Source organism: Symsagittifera roscoffensis, chromosome 2 (assembly GCF_963678635.1).
Source record: "Symsagittifera roscoffensis chromosome 2, txSymRosc1.1, whole genome shotgun sequence".
In the NCBI taxonomy this organism is placed as follows: Eukaryota; Metazoa; Xenacoelomorpha; order Acoela; family Convolutidae; genus Symsagittifera; species Symsagittifera roscoffensis.
The window spans coordinates 74,108,366-74,125,690 of NC_087063.1; the positions used below are offsets into that span (position 1 = coordinate 74,108,366).

Below are 17,325 nucleotides of genomic sequence, written 5' to 3' on the forward strand. Positions count from 1 at the left end.
GTCTTGTTTGGCATGTTATTTGTTTAAATGAACTTTATTTCAGGCTAATTATTGAAAGATACGAAATATCTAGTGGTAAATTTAGCTTTTCTCGATATTTTGAAAACGTTTTCTTTGAGGTAGCGGCTTTGGTCTCATCAATTTCTGTCTGCTAGTTTTTCCCGCTTTGTTTGTGCTGTATTGCAAGTTTTCTGCTATATGGTTGTCGACTTAAACTCTGCCGGTTTAGTTTTTGAGTTTTGTATACTTTGTCTTCACTACATATATAGCATTTGTGGACACTATGTGGCCATTTGTATCACTTGGGGACACTATGCGGTTAGTGATTGAAGTTTTTTCCAAAAAAATTTATTGAAAAATTTTGGTTGATTTTCAGCTTTTTGGCTGACGGCTTAACTTTTGCCGGCTTTTTTTACCTTAAATGTTGTTTCATACAAATTTTTGGTGAATTTTTTTGACCAATAATAGTCTGGCACTCTTTTTTCGAGTGCTCAAAATGAATTCCGAAAGAAACTGTAGAAAACCTAAACAATTTTAATCAGGAAAAAAACTTATTTTTTCAATTCTTAGTTTTTTTAAGAGTATTGAACGTAGTCCAAACTCTTATATAGGTCTTGGTGATTTTTTTGTTTCGGGAAAAAGCCTTAAAATGCTCAAAAAACTGAAAATGTGCATTCATACGTTTTAATGCATTTATGCAAGCACTTAGGTATATATTCACTTTTTGAGGTCAATTGAAAATCATCTGCTGAAAGTTACGTAAATAGCATTCTCCAAATACGATCGTGGAATCGCGCGAAAAAACGTGAACGATTTCTAGTTTCGAAAGTTGAATTTAATTTTTGGATTTCAGGCGGAATAGAAATTTTACCTTTCGAATCAATTTCTCAAGGTGTGTTTATTTTACCAGAAAAGCGCCAATTATAAATTGTTCTAGAACTTCAAAAAGTTTAAAGGGCATCTATTTTTTTACTTCGAAATTCGAAAGTTGAGATTTTTCGACAAAGTCAGTATTTTTTTTTCTGTTTACTTGCGTTCATTACTTTTTTCCAACTGTCAATTGGCTGTTTTGTTTTTCTAGCTCCATCAATTTCATCGTTCCGAGTCATAATTTTTGAGGTTCATGCTGTTTGATTCTTTTACTTGTTGTATCGCAAGTGGCGCAAAGCTCAGCTTCGTCTCTGGGTAGGCTTTTTAATTAGGGCGTATATCCATTTTTTTTCTCTTATTCAGTACCTAGTTGGCCATGGCATAGATAGATGCGTCAAAGCCATAACTTTTTGTCATAGTTCAGAATGCATTAGAGTATTGTGAGAAGTTTTTTTGTTTGAACATAAACAAAAGCGATAATTTAACAACTTTTGCTAAAAAAAAATAACCCGAATTTGAACAAGAAGGCCTTATTAAATGACTTCATATTTTTTCCCTCAAAGATTTTTTTACTTGATTTGTATTGTCCTTTCTTTTAAAGCTTCCTTTGTATTTGAAAAGATTTGGAAAAAACAGGATTAAAAATATCTGTTTTGAAACATGAAACTGTTAGCGAACGCTACTATTCGAATCTCCGACCGGGCATTATTTCGGCTTTTTTTGTTTTTGTATATTTTCTTTATTTTAAAGCTTCCTTGTGCCTTTAATGCATTTATGCAAGCACTTAGGTATATATTCACTTTTTGAGGTCAATTGAAAATCATCTGCTGAAAGTTACGTAAATAGCACTCTCCAAATACAATCGTGAAAATCGCGCGAAAAAACGTGAACGATTTCTAGTTTCGAAAGTGGAATTTAATTTTTGGATTTCCAGCGGAATAGAAATTTTACCTATCGATCCATTTTCTCAAGGTGGGTTAATTTTACCAAAAAAGCGCCAATCATAAATTGTTCTAGAACTTCAAAAAGTTTAAAGGGCATCTATTTTTTACTTTGAAATTCGAAAGTTGAGATTTTTCAACAAAGTCAGTGTTTTTTTTCTGTTTACTTGCGTTCATTTCTCTTTTCCAACTGTCAGTTAGCTATGTTTGTTTTTCTAGCTCCTTCAATTTCATTGTTCATAATTTTTTAAGATCAAGCTGTTTGATTCTTTTACTTGTTGTATCGCAAGTGGCGCAAAGCTCAGCTTCGTCTCTGTGTTGACTCTGGGTTTGATTATTGTTTGTAGGAATTTATAAACTAATTGTTTGTAGGGTTGAACGATACCGAAGCCAATTAATGCCCGGTTGGAGATTCGAATGCTAACGTTTTTATATTTCAAAACAGATATTTTTATTCCTTTTTTTCCCAAATCTTTTAAAATATCTTTTTACTCTTGCGTGAAGCAAGGGTGTTGCAACTGGATGCAACAGTTTTCCCGTTACTATTTTTCGATAGAAAGTACATTTAGAAGGAAGTTCGAAATGGAAGAATTACAAATGTGCATCTTACTTGTTTTGCCTACATAAGCTAGTGCTTGCATTGTAGGTAATAGATGCATTTTTTTAAACTGAAATTTTTTCAGTTGCTTTTCAGCTTATTATACCCTCAATTTTTATCATGCTATCAGATAAAAAACACCTTTGAAAATTTTCATATTTTGCTTTCAGTGTTTTTTTTTAAAAAATTGTCAAATTTATTTTATTTCGTTACTTGTTTCCAGTAAACTTCCTACTTTCCTCTTGCTCTGCTTATTGTATTTTTCATTTGCTGTTCAAGTATAATCAGATTTAATTAATTTAAGATATTGTTTTTAAAGTACTCACCAAGCGTTTCTGCTGTTTAAAAAAACTGAAAATATGATAGTTTTTTGGCAGCTTTTTTTGGCATATGATAGTTCTTCTGGATATTTTGTCTTACTTGGTTTGGACTTAGTTCCTGGCAACTGGTCCTCCTAATCATTATAATATTGGAAAAATTATGTTGCAAATCAACTCAAATTAATGGCCAAATTAACTTTTGGACTTTTTTATAATCATTTTTCTCAGCACAACGGGGGTGTACCGACGCTTTGTCTGCATACTTACCGATCGGTTATGTTTTTTTAATGCTAGTTTAAAGCTGGCCTTGTGTTGTGCAACAATTTTTCATCAAATTCAGTTGAATCATCAAAATGTATATAAATTTTGGCTGTTATTTTTTTGCGTTTTTTTCAATTTTTATGCGGCTCGATATTGCTCGATAATTGCAAGTTGTGTTATATTGCTAGTTGTAAGCTTTTCACCTTTGTGTAAGTATTTGATTTTTGCGTGTATTAGCTTCGGGCTCTGTTTTCTAAATAATTTTCTTTCGAAAAGTTTTGGTCAAAACGACCTCTTCATTTTCATAAGAAGCTGGTCACTCTTATGAGCATTTATTGTTTTTTTTTGATTTTTTTTAGCTCGACAACGAATGGAAGCGAAGATCGTGAAAAACACGATAAAAAGTGGAAAAGGTCTACTAGACTCATTTCTTTCTGTATTATTATTCTTTATCATGAAAATTTCTGCTAATTTTGTACTAATGTTTTAGAGCGTTTGTAGTATTGAAAAAGTTAGTGTGCAATGCATGATATCTATATCAAGTTAATTAGGGAAACTCTAGTGGCCGAAGTACCGAATGCCCGAAAACGATATTAGCCAATTAGAATTCAGTATTCAAAAATTCGAAAGAAATTCAGTGACAAACTGCAAATAGTCAGTTTGGCTAATTTAATGTCATTTTTGCACATTCAGTCCTTCTGTCATGAGAATAGTCACTATTTACTTAAATAATTTAGAACTCTTGCCAAATAGCATAAGTTTGAGCGCTCAGAAGTATTGGTGATGTCATTACATATTTTTCTACAATTGATGTTCAAGCAAGAATCCTCGAATCCTGCTGCAATGATCCTCGCAACGCTTTGATTACCATATATAAAAAAAATTTAGGTAATGCTAAAAAAACGAAAATTTTTAGAAATAAACTAGATAATGTTGATCTTCCAATTAGACCAAAGATTGATTATTGTTCTGACTTTCGTAGGGAGTCTGTAATATAAATGCTTGGGGTGTTTTTTCATTCTGACTAGTTTTTAAACGAACCCATTAAACAAATAAGTTTTATGCTATCAAAAAATAGTGTTTCGGAGACGTAACATCTGTTCTCATAATGAACCTCAAAGTACTCGTTTTGGTAGTTTTTTAACCGATGAAATAATTACCCTGCATTTCTTAACTAATTTTGTGAGCAATGATTAAAGAAATATTGCTGATTTGATGTTAAAAGAATTTCAGTTGCCAGCCAGAATTGGTTATTTTTATCATGTCTAGGCGGTTTCTGAAAGAGTTTTTCTAACAATCAGTGAATGAAGTTGATTTTCATTTATTAACATTGTGGTGCTATTTCAGAAAAAAAATTTAAGTTATTCGCGCCAAAAATTTTTTGTTTGAGTTTTGGTCTTTGTTGGAATTCACCTCAAATTCATTTTCTAATGAAAGACACAATGCGCTATTCAATGACAAATGTGCAACGGCCGCCAAAAAATTGTGATTTCTGAAATTGGGTTTTTTCATCAAAAAAGTGTCCACCTTAAAAACTTTTGAAATTCAAAGAGATTTAACTAACTGAAAAACACGTTTCCAACTGTCTGTTAGCACCATATATTGAACCAAATAGGATTGCTTAAATAAGTAAATTTTGTTCCAATACTATTTTCTCATGAAGCTGACAGAAGTTTCTGGTTAAATTAGATTTAGTTTCTTAGTTGGCGAGGCAGTTCGATTTCAACTGTCTGGGAACTGCTAGAAAAAGTTAATTATTTCACTTAGATGTTTGCAATTTCCATGTTTTTGTACTGGGAGTTGTCTTTAGGCGTTCTTCTCCAAAATTGTTTTCATAAATGATGTAAACCAATAGTTATATATATAAATAGAGAATGATAAATGCTTTCGTGTTGATTGATCTTTGATTATTTGACAACCAATTTTTGGTTTATGAGATAGTTAGTAATGTGTCTGTCGATTTCAGGCGTCAAGACCAGCTGAACCCCAGCAAAGTGAAGGGTAGACTAGGTGCAGCTGGTGCGCCTGCCATGGGGTCCGTCGGCTTAGCCACCGGGGGCGATCAGGACAAGAAGTACGGTGCCGTTGTTTCCGAGATCCACCCAGGCCTTGCGACGATGAAAGCAACTGGATCTGCCGATACCGAAGGTTAGTGCGTTGTTTTTGATATTCTTCTGACCACTTAGTTGAACGAAGGCTTCGGCTCTTTTTCTCTGCAGAATCAGGCACTACTAAAACGTCAGATAGAGACAAGTAATCATTTTAAATCCCTTTCAGCTGTCACTCAATAGACAAGAAAAAACATGAAAAGTTTAATTTTTTTATCGTTGCAGTTTTACACAGATTTCTAACTGCGAAAAGCTATTTTTGAAAAAAATTGTAAACCCTATCTATTTTTTTAGCGCAGTGCTTTAGAAAGTTTCAGTAACGTCGGTTTTAGGGGCTCTAATTCAAAGTGAAACTAATTTTGATTTCGAGTTTTCTAAAAAAAAAAGATGCGCGTGTTTACTTCTAGTCATGCAATGAAAACAAACTGGAAAGGACACATAAAAGTTCCTGAATTCGTTCTGTTAGCCTTTTTGGGCCCTTTTTTTACAATTATTTGAACAAAATTTTTAAGCCCATTACACTCATCATATTCATATGCGCACTAGTATACACACAACTTCATGGTCGTACGAGTTTTATCACAGGAGGAATTTATATATTTCTCCAGCGATAATTAAGCGTTCATGGCCGAGAAGGCAGAGCGTGTGACTCCAATTCTCGAGGTCTCAGGTTCTAAGCCAAAACACGAAAAAATTTTCACTTGAGTTTAATGGGAATCTTTAGATATAACAAATTAAGTTATGCAGTAAGATTATAACTCGTGTTAGCTGTACGTCAGATCATCAGTCTCTCTTGCATAACAGTCCTCCATTTATTACACTACAATCATTGTAAATTTACTATCGGACCTCATATCAGACCCATAGCAAGCTAATTCAGCTCATCGTCTATTTTAGGTTCCGCTGGCGAAGCTGTGAAAGGGAACCCCACTTCCGGAGGCGGCGGAGAAGCGAGTGCGGCACTGCAAGTACCCGAGGTGGCGGCTGTTCCCTCAACCGCAGCTGCGAGTAACACCGACAGGACCAAAGCGGAGATGGCGGCCGAGGCAAAGGCGAGAGTGCGACGGAAAAACAAGGTAGGAGCTTTGAATTTTTTTTTTCAGCGTCGACCATTGTTTTAAACTCTTTTCATGTGTAATCATTGACTGAATCTGATTTTGAGTAATAATTAACTGTTTTAGGTCGTGTTTTTTATTTTTATTTTGTCTGTTTAACATTTGTCTATTTAAGTTTTTTATTTTGTCTGTTTGACTTTGCTTCCCTGTTGACATCACATTGTGATTTGTTTTGGCAGTTTTAAGGCAATCTACGCTCTCCGATCATTAAGTTGAAAAACGAGCTGTACTTTCAAAAGTGGACTTGAGTTTTTGAATTATCATCGGAATGAAAAATTATCTTTTGGTCCAGGTTTTGCAAAATGATTTAGTTTTATATAAGAATATCATTCTTTTTTGATTGTCGAAATTCGAAAATATTTAAAGTAATATTCGGTTGTCTCGAGTTTCGAAGCAAGTGACGGATTGTTTGTGCTCAGACTGGTTGTCTCCAGAAAACTTTCAATTTTTTAACTCGCATTTTTTGAGGGTTTTTTTATAAGTCTGAAAATTATTGACGCCTTGAAATCTAAGTTAAAAAAGATGTTTCAAAGGCGTCCATTTTTCTGCAGTTTTATGGGTGTTTGAAAATTGCTATTGTGGCCAATTTGGAATAATTATTTCAAGCCTAATATTTACACGAACGAACGTTTGTGAGCGTTAGTGTTATACTGCCACTATTGTTTTTTTCTTATCTAATTCGCAAATGTTGGCGCTGCTTTGGTGGCACCGTTACGGTTTTTTGATAGCATGTGCTTTGACATTCGAATCGTAATAACTTAACATAGTTGATGCAAGTTAGCACAGTTAATGTATTTGCATTAACACATTTGATGCAAAGGAACCGAAGGAAGCTATTTGTTACAAACAACATAACAATAATAAAAACTCGATTTCAGAAATTTTCTATTTCAATATATCTCGTAATTTTTGAAATGCATAATTTATACATAATGTGGCTTTATGCTTTCCAATTTATTAATGCAAAGTTAGTGTGGATTCCTTCAATTTGTTATATTCCAATTTTTTACTTGCAAAACTGTGTCTATTTGTATTTACTGCCACTTTTGCTGCATTGCATTGGCAATTTATTACCTTTGTAGCTACTTTATTTGTGACTAGTGTTTGCCGATCGTTAAGCGTTCATGGCCGAGAGGGCAGAGCGTGTGACTCCAATTCTTGAGGTCGCAGGTTCGAAGCCAATACAAAGCCAAGTTTTACTAATTCGAGGCTTTTTTCTACAATTCTTACTTTTTTCGTGTTCGCGTTAGTGTTTGCGAAGCACAGCTTCGCTTCTGTGTAAATTTTCTTTTGATGCATTGCGTAGCCAGCGATTTAACCCGTTTAGAATTCATTACATTTTAAATCAGGTAAACCACTTGATCCGAGTAATGCATAGAGATGCAAAGTTAAGTTTTGGTACTTGATATAGCATGGTAGGAAGATTTTTTGAAAAAAAGAATCGAAATCTTTTAATGCTCATGAATGTTGAAAAAATCATGAGCCAAACATATAAAAGAGATTTAAAGAGCAGTTGGAACATTCAGTTTTGACCTGATAGAAGCAGTCTTTTTTCTTTTATACTCAAAGTCTTATGAGCATTTGTAGGCCTAGCTTAAGTTTCATCATTGGTTGCTCGAGTTTCAATTTGTTTGGGGTAGTTAGCCTCAAATTGACAATGTTCAAATCCCAAAGTTTGACAAAACTTGATCGAAACTGAAATATTTGTTTCGTTTGGGGCCCCTCCGTATATTTTTTTCAGATGATGTTTTAACGAGACTTTCAAAATATTTTCAAAGTCCAAATCAGTCTGAACAAGAAATACGCCGAGATTTAAAAAAAAAAATCCGTCATTTTCTCGAAACTTCCAAGAATACTACTTATTGTTTAATTTTTTTTGACACTCGCGAATAACTAGTCTGACGCACGAACTTACAAATCAATTTAAACTCTTATAAAAAACTCCGACCTCTGTTAATCTAAATCTCCTTTAAAAAACGTACCTTTTTCTGTTTAATCTAATACTTTGATTGTAGTTGTAGTTGGAAAGGAGTTTTTGTTCGATTCAAATTAACGAGATCTGTTTGATTTTACAGAGCACAAATTTTGATTAATTCAACCTGCGCTGATTGACGAACTTGAGATTGAAATCGATTTAAATTGATTTTAATACAGATATCATATAGTATAAAAATCGATTTACGGTTCTTGTTTGCTAAGTAAATTGATTTACAATAGATTTCAACAGTTTTTACGGTGTAAAACACTGATTATATGGATTTTCGCAGGATACTAAAATTTATCATCAAAACAACGAAGTTTGTTTTATTTGATTTTGTTGGCCGTAGAAAATCAATTTTTGTACCGTAAAAACTTTTTCGACCTAACTTAATGCTGGCTTTTGCTTAAATTTTGTTGAAGTTACTTCTAAATTTCGGCAAAGTTTTGTACTCATTAGAATCTCCGTAACAATGCTGCAGTTAGCTACAGTCTCTTGAGGAGAGTTCCTAGCTGAAACCAATAATTTCATGGGGATCCTTTAAAGATTTTTTATATTCAACGTTTTCCCGCGATCACGAAGAGAAAACTTTCGAATGTTTTAATTTAATGATATTGTTACTTCAATGTTTTTGCTGTTTTTAAACCATGCATTATTTTAAAATGTAATGTTTCTTTACAAAGTATTCCCATTAAAGTGACTCTTTTCTTTGCGTTCTGGTCAAACCTCAAATTTTTTGTGCCACTTTTGTCAAGATTTTGAAAATGATAAAACTGTAGTGAATGAGTATAAAAATAGGTATAAAAATTGTATAAATACAAAGATAGCCGGTTACTGTGCAAGTAGCACAGAGTGTTCCGACCACAGTCTTGAAAAATACAAAATAATTTCTCAAATTGGTGTCGTTTATTTTTCATGTTGTGATAAAAAAATCTAAACGAAAAAATAGAACTTAGGCATATTTGAGAGCCATAGTAAAATAATTCAATTGAAAAACAGTTTTTGAAGAAAAATGACCAGAAAAACGAGAAAAAAAATTGAAAGAAAAATTTCAATTTTTTTCAAACTTTTTTGCGGACAATTTTTTGTGTTTTTAAATTTTTGATTCCCAAAATTGCGCTAAAAAACTCCAAACACTACCATTATCTGAGTAAAACTAAGTTTTCACGGCTTGAATTAAGCTTAAATAAGCTATTGCAATTTCAAATATTCTACTAATTAGCTCGAAATTAGACCAAAAATCAAAAATTTCACACCGTTTTTTCTCGACACGAGTGAAAACAGTGTTGAGAAAAACCAGCTTGAAATTTTTGGTCTAATTTCGAGCTAATTAGTAAGGTAGTTAGTAATTGAAATAGCTTATTTAACCTTAATTTAGGCCGTGAAAACTTAGTTTTACTGACGAAAAGATTTTTTAGAGTTTTTAAGCGCAATTTTGGGAAGTAAAATATTTGAAAATTGAAAAATTTTCCGAAAAATTCTGTTCATTTTTCTTCAAAAGCTGTTTTCGAATGATCTATTTTACTATGACTCTCAAATATGCCTAAGTTCTATTTTTTCGTTCCAATTTTTTTATCACAACATGCAGAAAAAACGACACCATTTTGAGAAAACTTATAAGTATTTTTTTAAGACTTTGGTCGGAACATTCTGTGCTACTTGCACAGTAACTGGCTATCCTTGTTTTAGCTTTGGTTTTAGTTGAAGTCGATGTTTTTAGACTATTTTTTCATTATCTCTGTAAATCGATTGCACGCCATTTCTTGCAAGTACGGGAATTTACTTTACTTTTTTTGTGAACGATAAAACGTGAATATACTGGACAAGACGATTTATATATTCCAATCGTTTATTAGTTATTAAAACCTCTGATAACCTGTTTAACTAGAACTGTTATTTTCTAGCTGTTGGTGCACTATCGGAAGTATCTGCCGCCGATGAATGAAGTAGAGAGGGCATCGAGACTGGAGGCGGACGAGCCGGCCCTGGCTAAGTTGGAGAACAACTTGCCAGTCATCTTCAGAACTCACCAGAGAAGGAGACGGCTGAGGAAGGTGTCTTTCGAGGAGTACCCTTGGAGAAGCCAGGTCAGTTGACTAACTACACCCCCCCCCCTCGAACTGCGCTGGTGAAGAGGGCAGAGTGTAGAATCAGGGGTGGGGAGGGGGGCAGAATTTCAAACAATTTTCAAAAATTTTGTTGTCGATCTATTTTTTTAGGTCGACCAAATTATTTTTCCGAGCTCTCCTAAAGTACTAAAAAGACTAAAAAGATTTTTTTGAAAAACAGGCCAAAAAAGCGTTATGCACTTCTTGAAAATTTTGGACCAAAAAATCGCATATTTTCGGCGCGCGCTCCCCCCTAAAAATTAGTATATATTGGCGCCCAATGCGCCTTTAGAAAGATTTTAGGGTTCGTCATTAAAAATGGATATCTCAAAATAGTACAAAGGGGGACCCTTTGGGTCGGTAGGAGTTCGAATCCCTGAGGGGAGGGCGGACCCCCCCCCCCTATAAATCCTTCCCTGTGTGGCGTATTAATGTGATTGAATATTTCACTTCCTATTTCTATTAAAGATTTGTATCCGGATCTGTTCGATTTAAATGAAAGAAACCAAACGATCGGATAGACAGAATTAATTGAGACGACCAATTCGCCCATTTTCATAAAAACTATAATTAGTAGCAAAAAGTTTGGCCAGCCAAAATAATTTAAAAGAGCAATCTGCCAATTTGGAGCAACTTTTGCATGCAAATTTGAGTTTGAATAGCTTTTAACAAATTTATCGGAGAACTTATTATAGAAAGTTGCAAAAGTTCGGACATACAGAATTAATTAAAAAGAGCAACTGTCTAGACAGCAACGGAAACCAAAATCGAAATAAGCATGGCGTCGAAAGTTCATAGAGCAGAGTTTTCACTCAAAACCTATAACCACAAAGGGCAATTACATTCGAAGCTTCGAATGGTAAACCTTGAAACAGGAAAAATTTTGCTCAGGGTTTCAAGGAGTCATTTTCAATAACAAAAAATAACAGATCAGACCGCCCGAAAAAAGCAAACGGAACAGGCTTATCTTTTTCTGCAATAAGTTTCCAAATTATGAATGATTTGATCAGCTTCAATTCCGTTTGCTTTTTTCGGGCGGTCTGATCTGTTATTTTTTGTTATTGAAAATGACTCCTTGATATTCGACTTTTAAAACATCATAAACGGTAGATTTAAATTTTTCGAACTAAATTTGCTAACTTTTTTAAAGTAAAATCTGGAATTTTATCGCAAAATTTAAAAATTAGGCTAGTATAATCATCGGAGAATCGACGACCTTGCATTTTGAATTTGGTCTGACAAAAAATTCAAGGTTGTTCGGCTTCAGATTTTGCATGCAAAAAAGCGTCGAAAAGCACTGAATGCTCATTTTAATTAATTCTGTCTGTCCGAACTTTTTGCTACTAATTATATATATAATTAGTAGCAAAAAGTTCGGACAGGCAAAAATAATTAAAAAGAGCAAATGACTTTTTTCAGGCAGTTTTTGCATGCAAAAGCTAATTTTTCAAACCGAAAGTATAATTAGTAGCAAAAAGTTCGGACAGACGGAATTAATTAAAATGAACAATCAGTGCTTTTTGACGGTCTTTTGCATGCAAAATCTGAAGCCGAACAACCTTGAATTTTTTGTCAGACCAAATTCAAAATGCGAGATCGTCGATTATCCGATGATCATGCTAGCCTAATTTTTAAAGACTGCAATGAACATCCAGATTTTACTATAAATTATTTCGACGCTTCGGATGCAATTGAACGCCGTGGTTATAGGTTTGGAGCGAAACTCGGATCTACTTAACAATCTCCCCCTTATTGAATCTACTAAAGAATCTCCACCCCTGTAATTAAAAACAGTAAATTTGCACCAGAGCATTGTATGTAAACTCGAATTTTGCTGCATTCTAATTGGTCGAAATTTCAATGCAAGTAATATTATTAACGATCTCTTTCCCTTCGAAAGGGGGATTGTTAAGTAGACCCCGTAACTCTGCTTTATGAACTTCCGACGTTATGTTTATTTCAGTTTTAATTTTCGTTGATGTCTAGACAGTTGCTCTTTTTAATTAATTCTGTCTGTCCGAACTTTTTGCAACTCTCTATATGTCTCAATGTCAACTAAAAATTTAAATTTGCATGCAAAAAGTGCTCACAACTGGCCGATTGCTCTTTTTAATTATTTCTGTCTGTCCGAACTCTTTGCAACTCTCTATATGTCTTGGTGATTCCAATTGTCTGTTAGCTATGTTTAATAAAATTTGTCTGTCCTAACTTTTTGCACCTCTATAATTCAATCATTTTTTGCAACTGAAATTTTTGCAACTTAGTCTGCTTCAATAATTTATTGCTACCCGTTAAATTTTAAATGTTGAAACCCATTATTCAGTCCGAATACAGTTAAATATTCTTTGGATTTGAATTGTATCCGACAGTGGCTGGACTTATGTATTTACATCTAAGTTTCTCGATCCTTCTCTGGTCAAGTTTGGCAGTTCTACCAAGTCTTCAGTATTGCTTTGGTGATTCCTGCGGAGGAGACGTTGGGACACCTTCAGGAGTGCCTCCTCCACCCGTGCCTCTGCGGTATTCAATAGAGGGTCATGGAAGATCCGACAGCGAAGTCGACCCTCCTGCACCCCCTGAACCTAACTTGGGAGGTCACGGAAGAGTTTCTGGGGACGAGACGCCTTGCAAGGACAAGATGAAACCTGAAGACTGTGAACATTGGCAATCTCTGGGCTACTGTGACGATTACAGCCGGGTGCGAGATATAATGCGAGATCAGTGCAGTAAAACATGCGGGTTTTGTCGTGACGTAGTGCCTGTAGAATCTCCCGATGATCCTTGCGAGAGAGTGATGTGCGACTACATTCCCTGTCGAGAGGACGAAGTCTGGAGCAATGATGAGTTCTCTTGTTGTGGAGGTTGTGCCAAGTTTCCAACGCAAGGTTGCAACCCAGTCTATAAACCGGTTCATCTTGATCAGATATATGTTGACGGAGCTTTATGTCGAACTGTGGATCCAATTGTGACTTCTGCATGTTTTGGGGTCTGCGCAACCTCGACTATTCATATAGAAGGCGCCAAGTACAAAGATTGCTCCTGTTGTGATGCCAAGGAGTTCCGAAGGGCGAAGGTCAAGGTCGAGTGTTGGCCTGGAGCGCCGAATGCATATGAATCGATGCACGAGTATGACGTAATTGACTCGTGTATTTGCAGTTCATCGACTTGCCAGGATGACTTTCTGTTCCCACCGCCTGAAGGTGGAGTTATGGAGAATTACTGGGATGTAAATGAACATGTTGAAAATTTCAATAGCAAAGCCGAAGAAGAAGATCCAGAGATTGATTTTGGGTTTCCATTTTAAACTCATATTTTTCCTAACTTGAATAAAATATTCTGAATAATGAGTATCCAATGATCTAATTGAAAAGATGCAGTGCTGATTTAAATTTACGGATAAAATGATATTGGTTTGACAGTAGACAAAAAGGACGTTAAAAAAGAACGTTAATAAAAATTGCTTTCAGGTTAAATTGAAATGCCAATTTTTGCTCAGTTTGGATCCATAATTTTATCCCTCCATTTAGTTATTTTTGGCTCCACTTAGTCAATCAAAATATACTCTACAACTACTCGTTTGCTGAGAATGTCGATGTGAGCCTCTTCTGCATCGCATCCATTTATAATTTACATCCATTTATAATTTAAATGATACTAAAAATGTCATTTTACAATACTAAATACCAATTTTTTACTATACAACCAATATGAATAATTATTTTTCCACCTACAAGACACTCAAGGTGAAGGTCTAGGGCAACAGGTTGGCAGAAATTCAAATTGAAAGGATTTCACATGAAAAAAAAAAATACATTTTATGCAGCTTTATGAGGTTACGCAAAAGTTTTCCAGCATGTGCATTGTTACAAGCAACAATTAATAACTCAAACATCCGTTATTAACATCAGCTGGTTTTTGAAATGCTAAAAACATTACCTATAACAAGACTGCTCGTATCAGGGCGCAGCTCTGAATGTTCCGACTGTCTTTTAAGGTCTATTGAGCAGTAATAACCTTTAACAAACTAAATGTAATAAAATGAAATGAATTTTTGTTTAAAAATGAGATTTTTGTGAAAATCATCCCCCACCACACCATATAAAGTACGTGTTATGTTATATATCGGTTGTTCTATTCTTCAGAGAGTTAGCCGCTTAAAGAGTGTTTACTCGTGATGGAAAGTATGAAAAAAATGAAAGAAGGATAGACGGTTACAGTGCAAGTAGCACAGAATTTTTCCACCATCCAAAAAAAAACTTTTTTTCAAAGTCGTGTAGTTTTTTCTGTGTGGTGTGACTTTTTTGACTTCCAAAATGACACTGAAAAACTCAAAAACTAACTTTGCTGGAGTAAAACAAATTTTTCACGGCTTGAACAAAACACACACAAATACGCAAGCCTGGACGCTCAATTTATAACTCGAAATTAGAACAAAAATCAATAATTTCAAACAGGTTTTTATCGACACTGGGAATTTTTTTCTAAATTTTAAAATTTCGTTCGAATCACGACTGGAAGGTCCTTATTATATCATAATCACTCAGCCCTGTAAAAAAATTATTTGTGGTACCTAATTTTGCGTGGAAATTTAAAAAAAAATACAAACTAAAACACACCAGAATCCAAAGTTCCTCCCCATTTTTCAAATGGTGGGATCAAAAACACGCTCTAAGAAGTGATCAATTTGTTTATTAAGACGTTAGGGTAAAACAAAATTCAGCAATGATTTAAAACATTCGGACAAAACCTATTTAGGAATTATAAAAGCACCCCACTCTACTTGAGTTTGGAGTGAAAAAAATTGTTCAGAACTTTATCTGAGTTAGTTAAACTGATCCTATAAACTTGAGGTAATTGATTTTGATAACTGTGGCTGATAAGCAAAGGTATTGTCATGGGGCACTAGACTTGTTCCCGTAAACAACTTTTTCCACAGGATGATTCCAAGTTCAAGATTTCCATTTTCAGCCCGTTCCACTGTGAACTGCAGCAGTAGTCTCGCGGTTGAAAACTGCAACAGACATATTTTGAGCATGTTAGCTTTTCGATATAGGTCCTTTTAGAATTTTGCTGTTTATGTTAATTGTAGGTTTATCAACTTGTTTTATTTGTTTTAGTTACATTTTATTACACAAGCATAGCTTGTGTTATAGTAGGAACTATCTTTTTTTCCAAACTAAGTCGCAAATATTGTTGCGACGCTTATGTTATTGCAATAAAATGTATTCATTTTGAAAGTGTTCATTTGATCAATGATCAGCTATTAAGTACAGCCAATGCGAAGGATATTAACATCAACTGTTATTGTTCCGAATTTCCTAACGAAAGTAACGGAATAATTGTGCTCGGGGTGGTTTTTTTCTTCAGAAAAATTTCGACTTTTTAACTAGCCAATTTTCACGGAAACTGTTTGTCTCATTCAAAAGGTATTGTTGTCCTGAGCTTTAATTTGAAAAGATATTTCACCTGTGATCATTTTTTGTAGAGTTATGAGGGTTTAAAAATTGCCATTTTGGTCAATTTGGGAAAATTAATGCGCGATACATTTCGCGCGATTAACTCGTAGGCGGAGATTAAATCCGTTTTAGAAATCGTTCCAAATTGGTTGAAGGAAGCTTATTTGTCATAATTGATTTCTTACTAGGAGTAAAATTTATCACTTTGAGTTTTATATGGCGTGTGGGTTGATGATTTCCACAAAAATGTCAAATTTGGAAAAAAAAAGTCCATTTTATTTTTAATAACATTTTTATCAAGTTATTACTGCTCCATAGACCTTAAAAGGCAGTCAGAACATTTTGGGTTTTGCCCTGATACTAGCTTCAAGGTATCATGGATCTGTAGCGTAGAGGTAGGGAGGAGACCCGCAACAAAATAGGAGGGTCGAACCTGGGAAGGATCAGATATCTTAATGAACTTTTTCGTATACTAGCTAAATTGCGTCCGCTCTTTAAATTGAGGCATGTGCAATTGGTAAACTTTTTTTTCAAATTGACTGTTTCTGCTAATGCGTCGCAGCGTTATCGGTCATATTTTTGCTTGTGTTTGCGAAGCGCATCTTCGCCTGTGTAAAATTTTGATACTTTTCTTTTTTCTCGGTTAAGTAAGTTTCGACCTATATTATTTCGCCTTATTGGCCTTATATTACGCTTTTAATAAACAAAAAAAATTGCGCGTGTGTGTAACAAAACGATGGGATTTGAACAAATTTTTATCAATTTTGAAGTCTTTTTTCTAAATTTCATTTTTTAAGTTTTTTTCCTTTTTCCTTCTCAGTTCAAAATAAGTTTTGGCCTATTTTGTATCGGCTTTTTGGCCTCAGTTTTTTTTGCTAAATGATCGCATAAAATTGTGTTCGTGTATGTGTTGAATGGAATGGGGGATAGAAACTTTTTAATAGTTTTAAAGTCTTTTCTTTATAATTTTTTTTGGCTTAAAGGGTTTTCTCTCAAGTATTTATGGCTTGTTTTTAGCTTGGTAAGTTTTCTGCTAATTCTCTTTTTACCTTCTATTGTCTTGGTTTGAATTTTTGATACTTTTTTCATTCGTTTTTTCCGATTTAGTGGCTGTTTTGTATTATATCGCAATTGGTGCGAAGCATGGCTTCGCCTCTGTGTAGAACTTAAAAGGCCGTCGCAGCATTCAGTAGTTTGCACTGATATGAGCAGCCTTATCTGAATTACTATTTGATTACTCAAAGGTTATCAAACCCGAACTTTTCAAGTAAACCACTTACTTAGTCAACAAAATCTTAGAATTATCCGGGGCAACAATTGGCGGATTATATGATGGGTTATCTGGTCGACAGATGTTCTTTGAGCATGCATACTTCTTAATTTGCATTTGTTTGAAATTTGTGTTTATTCGATTGTAAATAAACTATTTTTTTCTTTTTTGTTTTTTCGCCAAAACTGTATTCGGCTTCAAAGGTTCTGGACTGTTTTTATACTGGCATATTCATCTCAGATTGCTTTGTGCGAAAAGCATTTTTTTATTGTTCGTGTGCGCGTTTCTGGGCATAAAAAA

General features: G+C 34.3%; 1 protein-coding gene across 1 annotated transcript in view; it reads left to right on the forward strand.

Annotated features, from left to right (window-relative positions):
• LOC134839966 (cilia- and flagella-associated protein 54-like) overlaps positions 1-17,325 on the forward strand; it is a 251,236-nt gene that overhangs the window by 220,891 nt on the left and 13,020 nt on the right. The window contains exons 30-32 of the mRNA XM_063855594.1: positions 4,957-5,138; positions 5,996-6,174; positions 10,096-10,278. Coding sequence (XP_063711664.1) covers positions 4,957-5,138; positions 5,996-6,174; positions 10,096-10,278 — 544 coding nt within the window. The remainder of the gene's footprint in view (positions 1-4,956; positions 5,139-5,995; positions 6,175-10,095; positions 10,279-17,325) is intronic.